Consider the following 20716-nt stretch of genomic DNA (forward strand, 5'->3'; position numbering starts at 1 on the left):
TTCTGCTCTGGAGGGTTTAACAGTGAGTTAAGAAATTTCTTAGCTTGTTTTACTATCACATGTATTCTGAAATAATATTAAGGTACTATCAGATTTATTATTTACAGAGATACATCTTTCTGCATATTTTTCCCCTTCAATGATAATTTAATCAATAATTTGAACCATCTTGCAATTACTGTCATCTTTAAAAGGCAAAGAAACTTATTCCAACAAGATAATGCCAGCATTAAGTTAGTGAAAACTACACACAAAAGTTCTCAAAATATCTGCTGAGCACATTGGAATTATTAACTAAACCAGCTTAACAATTGTCTTAGTTCAGGCAGTGAAATGCCAGCTCTACTTTAACTCTGCCAATGTGTGGAAGTTTGGAAGCAGATGACTAAAGAAAATCAAACAAAACTCCCCTGTGACAAGTATCTCCTTAACTAGAAAAACACAAAATTGCTATTTTATCTTCCCAGCAGATGTACACTCTTGCCATTTCAAGAACAATGTTTGTATCTTAATTTGCCAGAGAGCCCTGCAGTCTGCAACAGGTGACTTCACAATATGCTCTACAAATGGAAAAAAGCAGCTCCCACTTTTTGGTCTGCTTCCTTTTGGAAAGATGATGCTATTAATGTACACTGGCAAAACTCAACAGCTGGCACCCAGAGCTTCCCATGAAGAGCTGGGCTGCTTCCAGCAGACATAAGGCCAAGGTATGTGCCAGAAAATTGGAAGATTTAAGGAAAATTAAGATTAGGTATCTCAATCATTTGGCTTCTCCAATATGAGGAAAACCTTTGTTTGTCAAAACCAGATTCAAATCTAAAGTGTAAGACGTGGCCATGTTATAAGCAAGGTATACAACCCAAATGGGTAATTTCCATCAGCCCTGTGAAGGTCATCCAAGACATTTTTGCACAGTCAGCTGGTTTAATTCAGTCCAGTTGTGCAAAAATAGCCAATAGTGGCAGCAGTGAAAGCAGCAGCCCCAGGACAGGAAAGAAGTATCAGCAATAGTGAGGCAACAACAGGACTTAAGAGATAAGGAATGCACTGGAAAAAGGGAAGAAGACGTAATTATTTCCCTTTAGGACTGGCATAGAACACTGCCTTCTCAATGCAGCTGAGTCCATGGCAAAGCACAAGAGTAAACTAAGCGCTTGGTGCGTGCAGATTAAAATGGATATGGTTTTTAAAACTTAGTACAATTTCTACTTTGACTTGTTAGGACAATCACATTATCCAAGAGGATGTACTTAGCTGCCCAGTTTTGGGACCAGGCTCCATGTCCAGGAAAGGAGCAAGACAGGAGCTTCACAGGACAACTTTGAGAACAGAAGCTCACTGCAGGTGATTCAGCATCCTCTAGCAACACCCTCCCCCTCCACTTATCCACCCTCAACTCTAAATCAGGTGCCTTAAATTATGGGAATGCTACCTTGAGACATAAAGGATCTAAGATAATTGTCCAAGACTACCTCAAAACAATTATTACCTATTCAGAACTATTTTACTGGCCTCAAAACAAATATTATAAGATAAAAATCAAAGTTGGAAGTTTTGTACATTTACCATCTGAAGCATTTCTCTATAAGCATGTACATAATTTATGTAAACTTTACACACACAAAAAAAGGCCAAAAAATGGTACAGTTCTGTTTTGATAAAGGATGGTGAGAGACAGCCAAACACATATGTTGTATGTAACCAATTTTCTTAAGATATGCAGACCCTCAAACTTAGCTCATTAAATGCACTAATTTTATAATATTTCCATTTAATATCCTGTAAATCTCTTCACCCATATAGATTCCACATAGCTCCTTTTCCCTTCCTTCTTCCCTAATGGAGAACAGAAATCCAAAATCCAGGAGAGAGAGCCTCTGTGTTCAAATATTTACCACACCAGTATCTTGTGCTCCAACACAGCAACTGAAAAGCACACTATTCCACTTAAATATTTAATGTCACATACCTATTTTAGTATCAAGATAATTATCAAAATTGGTTTTTGCTGAGATGACTACAGGAATCTCCTGATTGGTAAGCAAATTCACAGCTGTCACTGAAGTCAGCGAGTCTGAAAACAAATGTAATGATATGGTAAGTAAAATATAACAGAAGATATGCTAAGAACATCACTTACCATTACAATGCAGTTTATTTTAAACTTACATTAATTTTAAATAACAGTTTTCTTTAAAAAAGAAAGTGACAAACCTACTCACATTTCAAGAAAGCTCAGATGTATTAAAATGCTCAGTAAGTCAGATTGATAAATTATCATGATTAGAAAACATACTTATAACAAGCACCTTTATAAAAACAGAGTAAGATTTGGATTATAACAAAAAAATCAGTCTTTGATCAAAATACAGGTGGCTGCAAAGTAGTACAAATTTGTTTTATTAAGCCCTGAATTATGTACTAGCATACAATGCTACAAAATTCTACCAAAAATCAGATAAAATTGCAGGGCAGCATATATCCTTATGATTTAATTTCTTACAGAAGAACTACAAACCATATGACATCCTTTTTTTTCTAACCTGTGTTAAAAAGCCACCTAAGTAATCTACTGATTTCCAAACAGGATATTCACATTCATATTACAGATGAGGAACCCAATGTCCAAGCAAGGGGAAATAGGAGAGGAGAGAATTAAGGGTGAGGACTAATAAACTGAAATTGATTTACAATGTGCAGATTGGGTGGCTCAGCAAGAAGAAATCCAAACCTGAATACGCCAAATTTTGAGGATTTGAACCCCAGATCTCAATTTGGGCCTATTTCTAACTTTTTCAGTGCCCCTAAGTTGATGATAATTACATTCATTAAAATATGGGCTGCTAAGAGCTTCCTTTCACCTTTCTTCACAGCTAAGCCAAGGCTATGAAGGCTTGCATTGCAATGCATAAAATCTGCTTGAAGTAAAGCAACAGCAATTTTGAGAACAGGGCTGTTGTATCTCATCACGCTTCTTAACACAAATGATACATTTTATTTCTGATTACTACTTTTCCAAATTTTAGGTGTCTGAGGTATCCATATTATAAAGAAAATTTATACGTTCCAACCACTACACACAGCTTTCCTCTGTTTAAAAAAAGTACTAAAGGGACAATTTCATTTTTTAAAAGCAACTAACCAAGAAGCGTCATGAGCAGGAAGCTGAGTGGGCAGGACACTGCTTTTAAAAATAACTTCTCTCTTCCACCCAGCAATAATTTTCATTTTATGCTGGAACCCAGAATAATAACTGCAGTCGATGAAGGTGCTCTTTGCTGTGCTTATTTGCTCACATCATTATCATCCTAACCAAAAAGAGAGAGTGGTGCAGGTACAAGTGTGAGACAATGTATGCAGAGTATTATAATGATATAATGAACAATGTAATGGTCAAATCTTTATCTTAGGCACCTCCTGCTCCCCAAACCATTAGACTTACCACATTCAAAATTAAATACATTTTCTAGGCAAAAAAAAAATTAAATTGAATGTTTGACAACTGGTTGTTCTAGTTATTTAAATAATAGTAGCCTAAAATACAGACATGTACTTCAAAACTAAAGGTTTTAGAGCTTTCAGTTACTCGGCTATACAATTGCTCTTTTTTCTCTCCTAGAAAACATAAAAACATACCCTCCTAATTATTTGAATGAGAACACAGTGAAGAAAGAGAATTGCAGGACTATGCCCATTGAAAAGAAAACAATTACATTTAATGAAATCAAAATTTTTGTTACTGAGGAATTTTTTTATAAAAGTCTTGGTTATTGTGAAAATAGGGTCTATATAAGGCCATCCAAAATTTCTTTTTATTTAAATGCCATTTCTGGCCTTTCATATGTAAAATGCCAATCTCAGCTAATTTCAACTGAAGAATGTCTGTAAGTATATTCACAAGTAGCAGGAGTATACAATAGCAGAGTTATGTGAAATTTTGCCTCTTTTTTGAGAACTTTTGGCTGTCATCATTTCAATTCAGTTTCTTAATTTAACTCGACCAAAAGCTTTAAGCTTATTGTTAACAGACACACAAAAAAGATTTTGCAAGTATTTCCACTTAAAAACCAATATAAAAACATACCATTGTCCTTATTAAAAACAAATTTTGCACTTTTGTGGTTTGGCTTAAAGCACAAGATCCAACAAAGGTACAGGCACATGCATGAATGTATGTTTGTGCAGTTAGTGCTTTAATTTGGTTCAACTGCAAGAACTGCAAATTTGTTCTCCAAAATTCTCCAAGCTTTTCTCACCTCTTAGACAAGGGCTTTATGTACTCAACACAGTCAGGCTCCATGTTTCTTTCTACTAGCATGCAAACTTTTTTAAGGTAGAAAATAACTACTTAAAAAAGCAGGTTCTGTACAAGCAACACAACCACAAGATGCTGTTGAAATCAGATGTTATCCAGACAATCTTATCTTTACCAATAAGAGAAAAAGAAAATATTGAACACCAGCCTGAAGCAGAAACAAAACATATTATATTTACTCTGGTCATGTCCAGGTCTTGCAAACAATAAAAAAATACTAGACCACGGATGCTAAATACAGGCAGAATTGGTGGTTGGAGACTTCAGGAAAGCAGTTAACAACAATTAAAGCATTATCAGTTGACAAGTCATGAACTGCCATAGGGATACTCTGAATTTACTCCATTAGGGTCTTGTATTGACAATGGATGTGAATAGTAGAGTATTATTTTACTATCTATCAGTGATCCACTTTGCTATGCATTAGTAATAAAACCACAGAATTTGTTTTTATTTAAAAAATAATTTTTAATAAACTAAAAATTAGTGATATACTGACCTCTTTGGAGTCCTTATGACAGGAAGAAATCATTGCTGGTGCAAGAACTAGTTCTACTGTCTTTGTGCTAATGACAACATACCTTATAGACATGAGATTTTCCAATAGGCTGACACAGTCAAATTTGGACTATTCATTTCTGGTGGATGAGGAAACAAGAATCTGTTCCATTGCTTTTATATACTATGAGGTGTAACAACTATTATAAAAAGAAGAATTCCAGTATAGCTGCTCTTGCCACATCTGAAGCCAGGACAGGTTGATGTGACACTGTGTGACATAGCAAAAATCAAAGGCCTGCTTGCTCTCAACAGGAACAGCTCCTGCTCAGCTTGATGCACATTCTCTAAAGATCATTCTCTATAATTGTTGCTCTTCTACAACAAATTGCAGTATGAGAAAAATACCACCTTTCCCTGGGATGAGCTCCCTCTGAAAGACTTCCTTGAGACTGCTATTCCCATGCAGCAGTCTGTGAGTTGGTAAGATATATAAATGGGAAGCTCCATAAATGGCTTCAGGTGTATAGGTGTAAGCTGCTAGCTTCTCTTCTGTTACTTTGCCATTCACCTGAAAAAGAGCAGAAAAAAATTCCCACTGGCAGTGTGGTGCTTATAGATTTCCCTTCCTTTTCACACAGCTAACGAGCCTACATCACCCTACAGAAATACACAGATCCAAATGCCAACGCCAGACACATTCCCGCTATAGAAATTTTCCAGAATCAAATCTTGACAAAACTTACTTTTAGGCCTTGAGAAAGTTGCTCTACAGTCTTGCCTTAGTTTATCCAAGTATATCTATAAAAATATAATTCTAATCCCATATGTAATATTGCAATGTGCTACTGAGATGGACTCAGTCCCTGGCTAAGCCACCCAGAATCCTTCTATTCACTTTTAATATGCATGCCTTGTTTCCAAGAAACTGGAGGGAGATGTTGCCTCTGAAATCTGAAGAGAATTTAGGATTTTCTCAGCTACAATATAACTTTACACCATACTTCTCTGATGAAGTAAATGCTGCAAATTATGTACAGAAATAAAATAATAAAAGGTGGCACAACAAACAATTGGACATAAAATGTAAATAGTAAACATCAAAGACTTTTAAAGAATTACCACCTGGAACTATCAACAAGGTTTATATCTTAGATCAACTAACTGTGGAGTATATGGGGGTCTTGGAAGGAGATTTTTCTGTAGTAAGTATTGATATAAATTTTCAGAAACAATTGATAAAAACAACTTTGATACAAAGTTATTTATACAAGTACTGAATCTTTCAGCAGGGTGCAAATCAGAGGTATTTAAAATGTTTAATTTGTCTCAATTTGAAGTTCCAATAAATTCAGTACTTTAGAATGAGAAGTCACTTTTACAATGTTAGACTAGAGTAAATAATCACAATAAAGCTTTGAAGTACAAGGGCTGAAATTTGATCAGGGTCTCTGAACATGTCTTCTGTCACTACCATATTCATGGAGCCTTGCCCATCTCTTGACAAAAAAGGGGAAATCTGAAGCCCTTCTGCAGATAACGATAATTTTTTTTCAGGTTTCCTTTTCCTTCCTTTCCTTTCTTTCTCTAGACTTCTCTGTAGCTCCATCACTACCTAACAGTGTGGTTTCCATTATTTTAATTATGGGAAATAGTAAATGAAATAATCGACAAATGTAAGCAAAGCAGCTTGCCTGAGGTCAGCCTGGGTCTGGCAGAGAAGGTGCCATGCAGAGAAAAGCAAATGCCCAGCTAGACCCTAGCTGACATGTGCAGTGCCACTTCATCATGCACCTGGCACAAATGTTGTGGTTTTTAGGGAAGCTTATTAGCTGGCACGTATTTTGGCATAAATATACAGAGCCAGTTTGCATCCACTTGAACACACAAACCCTTTTCTAAGGAGGATAGCAGGGAGCATCTCTCCAACCCTCAAGTGCTGTTCTCCAGGAATCTGAGCTGGTCTGTGCATGAATACAATAATCATCTTTTTTAGGAGGTTTCAAGCTTTTAAGATCTGGGAATCCATTCCTATCATACATTTCAGGGGCTGCAGTTAGCTCAACCAAGAGAGCAGCAAGTGAAATTTCTGACTTACCTTTAGCAAGAAGTCAAGAGAGCACCCAATGCAGTCGCCTATCCAATTTGCTTGCATTTCTCTAATACCATACCACTCAGGGAGATTGGATAAAGCATCAAACATGGCCTTAAGCAACAAAAGAAAGAATGAGGACATTCAACTTTTGTAAGCATATGAATTAATACAATGGGTTTAATTATAACTAACAGCAAAATGGCAAGGTGCGGGTAAAAACATTGGAAGAGGTGGTTTTATATTGCTGCTACCTCAAATTAATCTCTCTGAGAACAGAACTAACATGGTACAAGCCAGAGGGATGTCACTGCCAACAGAGACCCTCTTGTTATTAAAAGTGGCCTTTCTTTTGAATGGATTAGACCTGAAAATACAGGAATGAAAAACTTAGATGAAAACAAACACAGAAAACATTCCCAGTGGTTGTAACTTCTGGGAAATGTAGGTGATCTACTGAGCTGAACAAGACTTAACAGATGTGCTTGCAGATATGAAGCCTACATTTGTATTAGTTGTTTTAGACAATAGCCTAGAGATGGCAGTCAGACAAAAGGTGTTAACGTGTCCTAAAATTTTCAAGCTCTGGCTTAAAATAGCATAATAGTTTCTAGCTATCTAATTTTTCGTATTTTGTATTGATATTTTACCAAGCACAACAGGCTGCAAAATTGATTGGGATCTTTAGGTTGTATCATCCTGCAAAAGCAACACATATCATAATAACAAAGGCTTGTATTAAAAAAAAAATAAATTCTTATGAACAACCAGCAATGAAGCTGGGTCTAGAGGGGTCAAGGGTCTAGATGAAGTCTTATGAGGAGTGGCTGATGCACCTAGAGATGTTTAGCCTGAATAAAAGGAGGCTCAGGGAGGACCTTATCATTCCACAACTGCCCAAAAGGAGGCTGTCGTGAAATGGGAGTCAGTCTCTTCCCTCAGGGAACAAATGACGGGACCAGAGGAAATGGTCTCAAGTTGCACCAGGGGAGAATACTAGAAAATAATTCACCATGGAAAGGGCTGTCAAACACTGGAACAGACTGTCCAGGGAAGTGCTTGAGTCATTGTCTCTGGAGGTATTTAGAAGACCCACAGACGTGGAACATGCTTAGAGACAGGGTTTACTGATGGACTTGGCAGTGCTGGCTTAATGGCTGGACTTGAGGATCTCAAGGGGTTTTTCCAACCTAAATCATTCTATACTATGCAGCAATGAAGAAATTCAGTGTTGCCTCCTTTACTAGCCATAATGTCCAACATCCAACTTGTAACTTCTATGTATATTTGCACTCAACAAGAGATAAATCTATATATTTATGTGCTTTGAGATGTGTGGAATGGGAGCACAAAAGTCTATTCCAAGTCAACTAGTATTTGTCTAAAAAATTTGAACAGCATGATTTTAATAAATGGCATCTATAACAATGTAAAGAAGACAGACAGATAACTTAAAGTTCATCTCATTTTTCACTTCGTAACACTTCACATTTTTGTTATGAATACTGTGACTGTCCAAAATCTCTACTTTGGCAGAAGTACAGCCAGAGGCATGAGTCATTTGGACAGATGGTGAATATGCTGAACAATTACAGTTAAAATCTAAGAATAAGGCAACATGTTGAATAATTTCTCCTTCAGCTGTGACTCTCAACATCAAATGTGCAAGCTCTTTATTATCTCAGTAATTACTAACAACCTGCAAGGATGGACAGTAGCTACTATGTGCTGTTCAAACCAAGCAGTAGGTAGGTGGATAATTAGTGAATGCACACTTAATTCTTCTCCAAGAATACATTTCAAGTTCTGTTTTAATGACAACCTTAACTAATTTCAAAGCAAGATGCAGAAAAGTTACTGTAAGAATTACTTTTTTAGTTACTGCTCTATTGTATCTTTGTCATTCAAAATATAACAAAAGCCATGTCCTTTGCAAACCATAATATTACACCACCACTTGGGATTTTATTGCTTTCTACAACTTTAAGAATCAAACCAATTTTTGATGATTCATAAATAAAAGAATGCTAGACTTTTGGATAGGTTTTTATTACACTATATCTTTAATCAGTTTTAACAATTGCAAGCATGCTATATCACAGAGAATTCAAAGTTTGGAGTTTTTCATTAATTGCACCATTCCAGAAACAACTAAGCTTTATCTACCATGATCAATCTATGTACTTATGTAATTATAAAAGAAAAATAAATAATTGGAGATATATATAATATATCTCTATACTATGCATGTATATCTCTATACATACACACAATATCTAGATACATTCTTTGTAAGAACTTTATGCATTTTAGAAAGAATGAAATTGTGTCAGTACACGCAGAACTGGCTGTTCACATTAGATATCCATTCTAATCTACATCACATTTTGCTGCCAGAAGCAGCTAATTGTGCATGTGTTCTACTGAAACTGTACAGTCTGTAACTGCTTGCCAGCAAAGCTTCCTAGATGTTTGTTCGCTGCAGTATTCATACACCAAGATTGCCAATACCAGTGTCATAATGATTTTACTGTAATTCATTGGCCTTATTAGAAGCTACAGTATGACTTCACCCAGTTCTTCTACTGATAATGCAATTACTTCATGCAACTAAATACAGGAAGAGCCAACTTTACTTCATGAGAATGAAGATAACTAAGCTTACTCTGCATGATGAAGCCTAGCAGGGTTTGCAAACATAAACTCTTATAACTTAATTTATACATAAACAGTTTAGTGTGATAGGAAACAAAAAACCCAAGCAAACAAAAAAACTTCAAAAATGTTCAAAATGGAATTATGATTCCCAGTTCTTTGTACTCAACAAACTCCTTACGCTTCTTGTCAAGGCTATGAACTGCAGGTGAAGCAGAAAATGAACATGCAAACCATAAACTTACCTGCTGTTACAAAGGCAAATAATACACAATATGCACACTGTTAGCATGTTAGTAAGTGTTTCTGAATGGTAACTTATCTAGGGTACTCACTAGCAGGAAAGCAGAGATGCATCAATTCTTACGCACATGAATGCACTTGTACCTTCAAAATTCATATGTGCAAACTAGGACCCTTTAAAAGATAGCTTAAGGAAAACCCTTTAAAAAAGCTTTTCATTTTCAAATCCAATTGCACTACACCCTAGAAAATACATGCCCACAAATATATGCTAAAACTATTATTTATATAAAAAGAATTACATGTATACTATTTGGGTATACAAAACTCTTAACCAATGCTAGCATAGAAATTCCTGAATATTTTAAGTTACTATTTGGGAAGTTAAATATTAACTCCCATGAATTTTGCTTCCAGGCTATTTTTAAAAAATCACTGCCATGTTCAGTACAACATTTTCTCACTCATTAGAGTAGTCCCATGAATTCTGCTCCAAATTTTAATTTGCAAATTGCCAACCCTGGCAGTATTTAAGGCCAGGTTGGATGGGGCCTTGAGCAACCTGGTCTAGTAGGAGGTGTCCCTGCCCATGGCAAAGGGAATTGGGACTAGACGATCTTTAAGGTTCATTCCAACACCTTAACATTCTATGATTCTGTAATTACTGATAATTTCCATTAAAACAAAACAAACTGATCCTTAAAAATGTGTATATAACTTGTTATTTCTGCCACAAATTTGTTAACTTGATTTGCTAACACAGAGAAGACAAACAGCAAGAAGACTCCCAGCACATAGGCAAATAAACAAGAGTAAAACCATGTTGGAGTCAGCAGGGGACAAAGAACAAGAGCAGCATTTCAGTCCAGTAAGCAGAGAGTGTTAAGATTACCAAATAAACTCAATTTTCGAATTTCTGATGATAACTTAATAGTGAAAAATTTGGAAACCTTACGTAGCAGAGTATTTCTGCTTTCATTTCTAATTACTCAGAAAGAGACAAATAAACTTCAAATGCAAACGTCTAATTACAGGAGAAATGACTCCCATCTTAATTAAACATAAGTCAAGGAATAGCATAAATACATTTTGGCAGTCTTTCAGATCTAAAGATAGACAGACTCAGGAAAAGCTAAAGAAATCAAAGTTGTGTTCAGGGATGAGAATGATTTAAAGGCTCTTACACCTGAAGAAGTTGGAGATTGATGATAAACCAATGTTTCACGGACTTCTTCAGCCAGAAGATGAAAGTCAACTACCTCAGATGATCAGAGAGTAACTAAATCAAGATGAATTTGCTGAAAATTCATCAAAGACACAATGATGACCAAGCCTAAAACTAGAAGTAACACATTGTATGTGAAAAACTGGTCTCACATTTCTAGCTGTTTAGTCTGCTGAGGATTATGACAGAAACAGAACCTCAATTAGGCAATTTTCAGGCAAAAAAGATCCAGAAAATCCAAGAACATAAGTGCTTTACAATTTCCCAAGAGCATCTCAACTCTGAAAGTCCTCTTGCTTTAGTTCAAAGAAAGATTCTGCAGAACCCCTAAAAAATTCAGTCTTTGACTTCATGAACAAAAAGTTTTAGTAGATCAATACCTGCTACTAATTTCATATTTAGTGAGAGTAATTTAACTCCTCTATGATAATACATGAAATAAAGTGGAAAATCTAAATATAAGCTATATAATCAAATGCATACTCTTTTTTTTAATGAAGACACTTCAATGAAGTTTGACAGATCTGCAAGGTAACAAGAAGATCAGAATAAAAACTTCAGCAAAAGGTTGCATTTCAGAAGAATTCAATTAGCAAAATAAAATTCCATTCTACTAAATTACAATAAAATTTAAAAGCTTTGCTTCTGAGGAAGAGTCAAATAAATATCCAAGCTCTGTTTGGACTAAAATTAAATTCTTCACTTCATTTGATCAAACTCCCAAAAGAGCAACCAAATGCAAACTAAAGATTACACAAAATAATTTAATACAACTTAATATATTAACATATATTAAAGTACAAGAAATTAAAGCTAGGCTACCCACTGTTTTATTTTGCTCTCTACTGCACTGTTCCAACTGTGATTATATGCTACAGCTTCTGCTGGCATTTAATATCTTCTTGTTTTACTATTTCTTCTTCTCCTTCAGTAGTTTCTGTCTGTACTATTGTAGGTCACTCTTGACTTTTATTTCCCATGTGTGAAGAATACTGAAAACATACATTAAAGAGGAGCAATAACACAGACACTGCGTATACTGAAAATTCTTTCTCATAAATGTCTGAACTGTCAGCAGTTTTCCCATTTCCTTACCTACCACTTATGGGCAACAAACACCTCTGGTGTGATTACACAGAGCTGAGGCAAAGAAATGTTTCCTTAAAAGCAAAACGTAAATCCAGAATTATCCTCCAGATTTGCTCTTCAGAGCTGTTCCTTGCTTAAATTTCCAAAGAGAAGATACTCCCTTTCTGAAATAATGAAGAATATATTTGTGATGAGTAACTGAATCCATAAATAGAACAGCTCTTCAAAACATTTGTTATCATTTTTAACAGTGTTAAGTATTCACTGTTTTGATTAACCTTATACCAACAGGAACTTAAATGTACATTGCTGTACCATCAAATGAGATGCTGTGTTTAAAACAAGGTGAAAAGAGCAGCCTGGTCTGGATATCCACAAATAACTTTCTGTCTTGCCAAACTGACAAAACAGGGGCCATTTCTTAGGAATGAAGTGCTCAGCAAGCTGAGGGAGCACTGCTCTTGGTCCCTGTCCAGGAGACAGCTCTCAGCCTGGCTCAAGAAGAAGAGTTTCAAATTGAGCTTTATCAGGCCTGCTCTGTTGGGAGAAGACAACTATGAGCTAGACTCCAAGTGTGGGAATCAAAACAAATCACACATAAAGAATGAAAAAGAGCCAGCATTTCAGCTCTCAGTGGTGAGGCATTACCTCCTGCTATGAAATCCCAAGTGCTACCAAGACTCCTGACATCCTGAAATTCAGTACTTCAATTATCATTAAATTTCATTACTATTCTGCTTAAGATCTCAGAAATAAAATACAAAATAAAAAAATCAAGAAAAACACAATTACATGAAGTAATTCCAAATCTATTAATATGAGACAAAAAAGGCTGTAAGATGCAGGGCAAAGCCAGAGAAAACCTGGAGGAGAGCTGTAGTTAATTTGCTGTTTTCCCTCCACAGAGTCAGCACCATACCCAACATTGTGTTCCTGAAACCCACAGAAAATGAGAAGGGTTTATCTCTAAATGTCTTTACAAAAAAAACTTAACTAAGAAAAGGTGCTACTTATCTGTATGGCAACTGTAAATTACATCAGTAGAATTTTGTTGGTTATGTTCCCCATTATTTGGACTAAACAGACTGCCCTACTGCTGTGCAAAAAGGGGAGATGATTTAAGGCAAAACTTGAAGTTTTAAAGTTGCTCCTGTTTAATTTTATTCAAGAAAAGATTATTTTCCAGCTATTTGAATGATTTTTTGTACAGTACAATATGGAAAAGAATTGTATAAATTTAATTTACGAAGAACAGCATCTATAAAAAGACTATCCTTGCCAATTCTGTTTTGAGGACTCAGCTGACCACGTAAAAAACCTCCATAAAAGCAATTTACAGGTACACAGAGAAAATACTAACATTTACAGACAGATTTTTCCAATGAATTTGCCTACCAATTCAGCAGGGTAACCATAGCAACTAAATGTTTTAGCTTAAACATCTTAAATGCACAGACAACAATTTGAATAATAATGCCATCAGTTAAAGCACTATACTTTTATCAAAGAAATGCGTCAAAAGAAAAATAACAATTAAAATGTTCTCCAAAAATAAAAAAAAGCTGCTAGATCATTTCACATGTACTTTACAGTTTAAAAAACACGTCACTATTACTTTATTACCTTTCATAAGCAAAATGCTTTCTGCTAAGCATTAAAAGCATGGTCAATATTTTTGCCCTTTGAACAAAACTCATTACCAGTGGTAAATTGCCATTTATTTTTTTGCAAGAAAGGAATATGACCTGGTGGAGTAACTACAAAAAAAATCAAAGCAAGTCCACAGGAGATGATTCTTCTGGACACAACAGAAATGTTAAAAACAGTGCATGTAGGAATGAAGCACTGATTCCTGTAATACCCAGCTTCACAGACCACTACTAATAATGTAACTCCTGGCTGCCATTTGACCAGTAATGGTAGGCACTGCAGATGAAGATTACTCTGATTAGTTTTTTTTTCCATTAAGGTTGTGAGAGACCAAGGAAAACATAAAATTATAAATGGGCAAAAGAGAGGAATACAGATGACTAGAATAGATCATCAGTATACACTATAAATAGGCTGAAAGCTACAACAAAATAATTTGTGGATGCTACAAGCAGAAAATAGGTTGTATCCATACATATTGAGCCATTATTGCTAGCTGGTAATTTGCATGAAGAATTAAGGGCTAGAAGATGAATTAAATGTATTTCAAATGGAACTTTTTCTATGAAACAAGGTTATGGAAAGACTTACAGTGCCTACATTACTGGTCAAATTTTCCTCTAAGCCACACAGGAATGGAGCAAGTTAATAGAAATAAAGCTTTTTTTTCCCCAAATACTTTCCCACTATGTCAATTTATAGAAAACTCAGGTATAACTTTGGGGAAGGAATAGGAAACAGATTTGCAGAGAGCCATTTTTCAGAAAAAAGGCAAGGAAGGTGATACTTCTGACACTTGACCTTGAATTCCTGTAAACTTTTCAGAAGAAATATTAGTCACCATTGAAGGCACAAGAAAAAGGTGGCCAGAATCAAATGGCTTTCCCTGTGATACTCTAAAAGCAGATAAAGGCCTGACTGTACAAAGGTGAGTGAGACACTCATAGAATTCTAACCCTCCAAGTCTGAAAGTAGCCCAAGTCAGAAAAAAACACAAGTCTTCCCCAAAAGGTGCAAGGATTAAGTTACTCTTAGTGCCTTCCAATTTCTAGATTTCAAAATAAGGAGTGGAACTTCAGTGGATAGCAGAAACCTAGTCACACAGCTCATTGACAGCCTGGTCCATTTAGCTCTCTACCTTTTTCCAAACCCAGGAAAAACATCTTGCACAAAGACGGATTAAATCTGCTCTGTGCCTATGAACTTGTCCAAGCTGTGAGGAAATAAAGGGCCATGTGTGCTGGGATACAAATTCTGGCAGTACAACCCAAAGACCTAAATGCTGCTCTATACTGACAGAAAACACAGATCTTCATATCACAATGATTGTGACCACACTAACCTGACATATTCTTGTTTTAACCTTCTGGACACATTTAAAAAAAACCTGAATTGTACAAAAGATATTCAACAGACAACTGACTCAGAAATGTGGAATAAAGGACTCAGGATCAGACAAGTTCTGGAAGAGCAGGTTTCTATTTCTGCTAGTGTCTAATGCAAAACAAGTTGACCATGGATTTGAAATTCCCCATTTTATAATGCCCCCTCAGATTTGCCATCTACACGAGTCTGGCATATGAATTATCAAGCAACTCACAAAAAAGGGAAGTGAGATCCATAAAGAACCAAACTGCTGTACTAATCTATCATTAGAGGCACAAATATCTGAAGTCTCTGAACTGAAAAGAATTTCAGGAAAACAAAGTTGTGCTGGTAGTGTTTCTGGTCTGTTATTTAAGTCAGGAAAATCTCTTAATGGAAATAAGTGTGTTCAAAATCAGGAGACATGAAATAATCCCCCTTGCCAAAGTGAAGGTATCATCACCACCAATGTTATCATCCTCAAATCGTATCAGCAATTAAAGATCTTTAGCTTCTTAAAGAGATGTCTTTATCCTCCACACCTATAAGGACTAGCTCCATGAAATCTGGACCCTCCACTCCAAGAGGAAAGGCTCTGCAAATGATGAAGGTGAATGAAGGTGTCCCTCTCAATAAAACCTATTTTCCTGGCAAGAGCTTTTGAAAAGAGGTAGGGAAGAAGGTTTGAGGAATAGGCTAAGAAGAGGCTACTGTATAGGCTATAGGCTAAAAATAGGCTACTCTAACCAGGATGTTCAACAATGCAGGACAATATGGATTCAGGTGAACTGTCAAAAGCCTGAATCCAAAGAAAAAGGAGACAAAAGAAACAGACTTAGGAGGAAGGATTCATGGCTTTTACCACTCCTGGAGAAGTACTGGCACAACTACCATAAGGAATGAAGAAATGTGTGCAAGGATGTTTTGAGGATAACTAGTCAAATTATTCAGAAAGAGAAGCCAAAGTTGTAGCATTTCAGATCTGTAATTTGGCTCCTGTCAAAATGCTAATGTGAAGCTTCCTGATTATTATGTCAGTGTGTGCACAGATTTTCTAAGAGACTGAAATACTTGGCCACTATTAGCTCAGATCCAGCCTCCCTCCAGTGGACTGTCTTCAACTGTGGCTTGCAGTTCATGGGCTGCTCAGAGTTGTATGGTCAAAACAGTCTTCTTCAGAAAATAAACCACAACAAAAAAAGGAACTTTATTTGTCCTAATCTTCCAAGCATGACATCCATCGACTATCAGATATTGGACTTCATAGAGCAGAGCCTGGTAATCTGCTATTCTTACTTCAAGGTGTGGGGGTGGGGGGGGAGGGAAGTAATTTTTCCCCCTCTACAACCAAATGTTTAAAAGCCTCGCCAAAAGAAGCAGAGTGAGACTGTTTAAAAAGAAGCACAGCAACAAAAATAGGAGTGAGTGGAGGGGTGAGTAAAAAGGAAAATCCAAACCACCTGCTGATTCTTGGTAGCATCTGTCGCTGTACAAGAAGTGGGAGAACATGAAGGTAATGCTTGCCAAAGCACTTCAGCTGGAAGCAGTATGGCATTATTCACTGATCTGGTATCTGTATCAGCTAGCACAGACCCTATGAATATCAATCACAAACAGAACAAAATTTTGGGAAACCTTCACAGAAATCTGTAGAGTACTCAACTGTCCTTTGCAGCAATGTTTTGAGGTTTTGTAGGAGTTGATACAAATGGTCGTCTTGAAATAAAAAGCAGAAACAGCTCTTATTCATGTCACTAGGATGTTCAAGAACAAAAGGTCACCTGCACATTTGCCCCTCATGTAGGTAGGGAATATGGCAGCATCCTGAGGTGACATCTTTGGGGGGAAGATGAGGAGGTGTTGTGGAGGCAAAAGTTCCTTCTTATCGTAAGATAAGCCCTCTTACTGGGGAATGACATGACGGAGACGTGATCTGCCCAAGAGATTGCGCATTTCCTGTAACAGCATTTCTCAGGTAAGAGACTAAATACAAAAGATAAATCCTTCCTAGCAGAGGGTGGATATTGAGCAAGAGGTAATAATCCCATAAACCAAGGGTGTTTTCAAGGTTACTGAAAAGCTCCTCAGTCACGTCTTTTGGTCTCGATGAGTAAAAATTTATGGCTGATTCACCCTTTTTAAAGGGATATAAGTGATTGGGTACCAGCATGGATACAGTCCAGAAATACCAGTCATTGCTTCCTACTACCTGTACAGAGACAATAGACAAAAGAAATAACAGTAGAGACAGAAACTCTAATGGAGCTCCAGCCTCAAACAGGGGGAATCAGTGAGTTGGGGTAGATCCTAAAATATCACAATGGTCATAACGAAATCTGGTGACAAAGGAACTGGGGAAAAAAAGCTCAGAACATTGTGTTTATTTTGTGATGCTGCAGACATGCTCCATTTTTCCTTCAGCTATTGCAAATGTTCCCTCCTTACTGCCAGAACAGGCAGCACAATCAAAAAACATGTATCTCAAGCACCTCTCTGTGTATGAAGAATCAAAGCATCAGGCAGGATATCTAAAGCCTTTCTCTTTGTTATGAATAGATCTAGAGAGAGACACAGACTTCTCCTTGGATGACAGTGGAAATTTGGCTTCTTGAGTCTGAGACTTGGGAAAAGGATCAAAGACAAATGTTTAATATTTTCCTGGGAGCAACTTTCTCAATCTGTACTTGAAGTCTCAATACACAGAACACTCAGAGGGAATAAAAACTTCACCCAGACACGACAGGAAGTGGATACTTTCATCTCAGAGAGCATAAAAACAAAACTTTTGTTCTGAATTCTGAAGTATGGAATCTACATTATCCCAGCACAACCAAAACTGGAGCTTATAAGAAAAAAAGGATGTCTAAATAACTTGAAAATATTTTTAAAATAACAGATTATCAAATAGAGTAGAGTATGAAGTGAAGTAGAAGGTTGAGATGAATCTTCAATAAAAAGCAGTTAAACATAAAGAACTATGGTGCAGACACAGGTAGAACTGAATGTTAGGTAACAGGCTGTACTCCATTGCTTATAAAATGCCCCCAAGTCAGCAAACAAGTTTTTCACAGCTCTACACTCAAAATATGCAGAAAAGCACTTGATGGGGAATACGGGATGCTAATGTGCAAATGCAGAATTCATTCATTCACCTGCAATTTATGCCTTTTGATTTCTTCAAAACTTAATCTCACACCAGTCACCTACAATTCTCAAAGAGGTGAACGGAAGAACTTCAGGGGTAATAATTTTAATATACACACATACACAGGGATATTATTGTGCAATTACATATTATTCAAACATGTATCTATAAAGGACCACATTCAGCTTAATATTTCTGAGCAAAAAGTCTCCTCTTCAAAGTGCTACCATAATTCCCAAAAACTGTATTCTCATACCTTTGCATAAGCAGTTGTCTTGATAAACCACTGTTTGAGGTATTTCTGCTCCACTTTTGCTCCTGAACGCCATGAGCAACCATTGTCATCCACCTGCTCATTAGCTAGAACAGTCTGATCCACTGGATCCCAGTTAACCAAGGCCTAAAAAAAAGTTGCAGGAAGAAAAAACACTTTCAGCAGCTAGTTAAAAACCAGTTTTACTTTACAGATGCCAAATGAATTATCCAGAGATACACCTTGAAAGTTTACCTGAGTTTTCTCTATTTTTAAAACATCCATTTGAATCAGCAACATGGACACAGCTGGAAAAGTTTTGAACATTCATCTTCTCAGAACTCAAAAGACCCAAAAATGCAGTTGGCAAGGTTTGTCTAGACTGATCATGCTAGCAGGATAGGCGGACACCTGACTGCTTGGCTGTAATATATAATAAGTGTTCCAACTTGACTACACTGCAAATAATATAGTTTGATGCTTATAAGTTCTTCACTACTAATCCAAAAATGTTGAGTCAGACTGAGGGGGATGAGTAGACAAGGATGTCCAACTCAAGAGGACAGAATCACAAGGAAGTATTACAGTAGTCAACTATATTTTAAGTGAAAGAGTTGATATTATCTGTATGTCAACTGCGTGAATTACTTTTGGAATTCTTTCCTTACCAATACAAATGCATTAAGTGAAAATCTGTAAAGTGAAATCAATGTTGGTGTTCAACTCCACAAGCCTTGTATTTTGAGCTTTTGAGTCAACTGAAATACAAGACATATACAGGGAAAGGAGCAAAAATCAAACTCACCCTCCCCTAGTGTTGAACAATTTAACTGGTCACTTATCGAAAAGGATCTAAGATCGCAAAAGAATCCTATCCAAAAGTGGCACAAAATGCTATACATTGACTTGCAAAAATGAACAGAAAGAAAAGAAATATAATCAGAGCAATAAAGTAATCCATTATATTGAATGTTATTTAGTATTTAAGCTAAATCAGTCTGACTGAAAAACAGCAGCTACAGTTCCATAGAGATCTAATACATTAAACATCTAAAAAAAATTTTAATTACTTATTTGGATATGGGGAGGACTTGTATCTCAATCAAAAATTAGTAACTGCATTCACATTGTACTTTATATTTTATCTATCACTGATCACCTTCCTACCAGTTTCCAAACACCCAATATTGCTTCATTTTAAATATGCTACATATTCTTACAAAGTAAATATCACAACCACTTTACAAGAAAGACACAGGGATCCTCTTGCTTAGAAATACTGCTAACAACTGTGTGAGCACAAAGTCTGGCTATACTGATGTATAAAAAATTTATTCTCATTACATGAATGAATGTTATTCATTGATAAATTGAAACTTGCCTTCAAATGAAGCTTCTGTGAATTCAGACTTGAATTTAAACTTTTAACTTTTTGCCTACCTTTTATCTGTTACCAACTAATAATACCACACCAGATTTTATAAAAGGCTTATGAAAATTCATTGTGAAATTAAAAGAAATCAATATATTCCACTATTACAAATGTATTTTCCAGAATTCCAGAAAATACAGCTTCTTCAGTAATAAGACATTATGAATATGGCTCTAAAGTAATGATATTTTAATTTATAAAGTTCCAAAAAAATGCCACACAAAGTTACACCTAAAGAGAGATAATTCAGACAATATTGAGAAGTAATAAAATTCCAGTTGCATGAAGCGGCATTAGCATAAGCTTGTATTAAACTGGCTGTGACTCTAAGTTGAGAAAAAATACCATTTCTATTTTGATGATAACATACCAAATATATGGTGAAAATTCTGGAAGATAACTGAAATGATTACATAACTATTTAGCATAACAAATCCTTCTGTTACAACTCATGAGGCTATATTTAAATAAATCCTGCAAAACACAAAGCAAACGTGCATTTAAGAAATTGTTAGTGGAAAGGTCTTTGTATTTTTTAAGTTATATTCCTTCCATCTCACACAGACTTTTGACAGTATCTAGAACCTGGCTAATAAATGAAATCTTTAGTTCCTGCTTGTACCTCACAAAGACAACTTCTTGACAATGACAGCCTCTGAAACCATGACCCCAGGAAGCTGCTCAAAGTCACCTACACAAAGAAAGCAGAGAGCAGGAGTGTTCAGAGCACACCAATTATCTCGCTCTCCTCACT

At 36.1% G+C, this 20716-nt stretch overlaps 1 protein-coding gene across 1 annotated transcript in view; it reads right to left on the reverse strand.

Moving 5' to 3' along the window:
* The window catches only part of LARS2 (leucyl-tRNA synthetase 2, mitochondrial), a 79931-nt gene that overhangs the window by 36124 nt on the left and 23091 nt on the right, over positions 1 to 20716 (reverse strand). Inside the window, exons 6-9 of the mRNA XM_005423919.2 lie at positions 18534 to 18677; positions 6912 to 7019; positions 5225 to 5384; positions 1970 to 2074 (exon numbers count right to left, since the gene is read on the reverse strand). Coding sequence (XP_005423976.1) covers positions 1970 to 2074; positions 5225 to 5384; positions 6912 to 7019; positions 18534 to 18677 — 517 coding nt within the window. The remainder of the gene's footprint in view (positions 1 to 1969; positions 2075 to 5224; positions 5385 to 6911; positions 7020 to 18533; positions 18678 to 20716) is intronic.

Source organism: Geospiza fortis, unplaced genomic scaffold (genome assembly GCF_000277835.1).
Source record: "Geospiza fortis unplaced genomic scaffold, GeoFor_1.0 scaffold346, whole genome shotgun sequence".
NCBI classification, from domain to species: Eukaryota; Metazoa; Chordata; class Aves; order Passeriformes; family Thraupidae; genus Geospiza; species Geospiza fortis.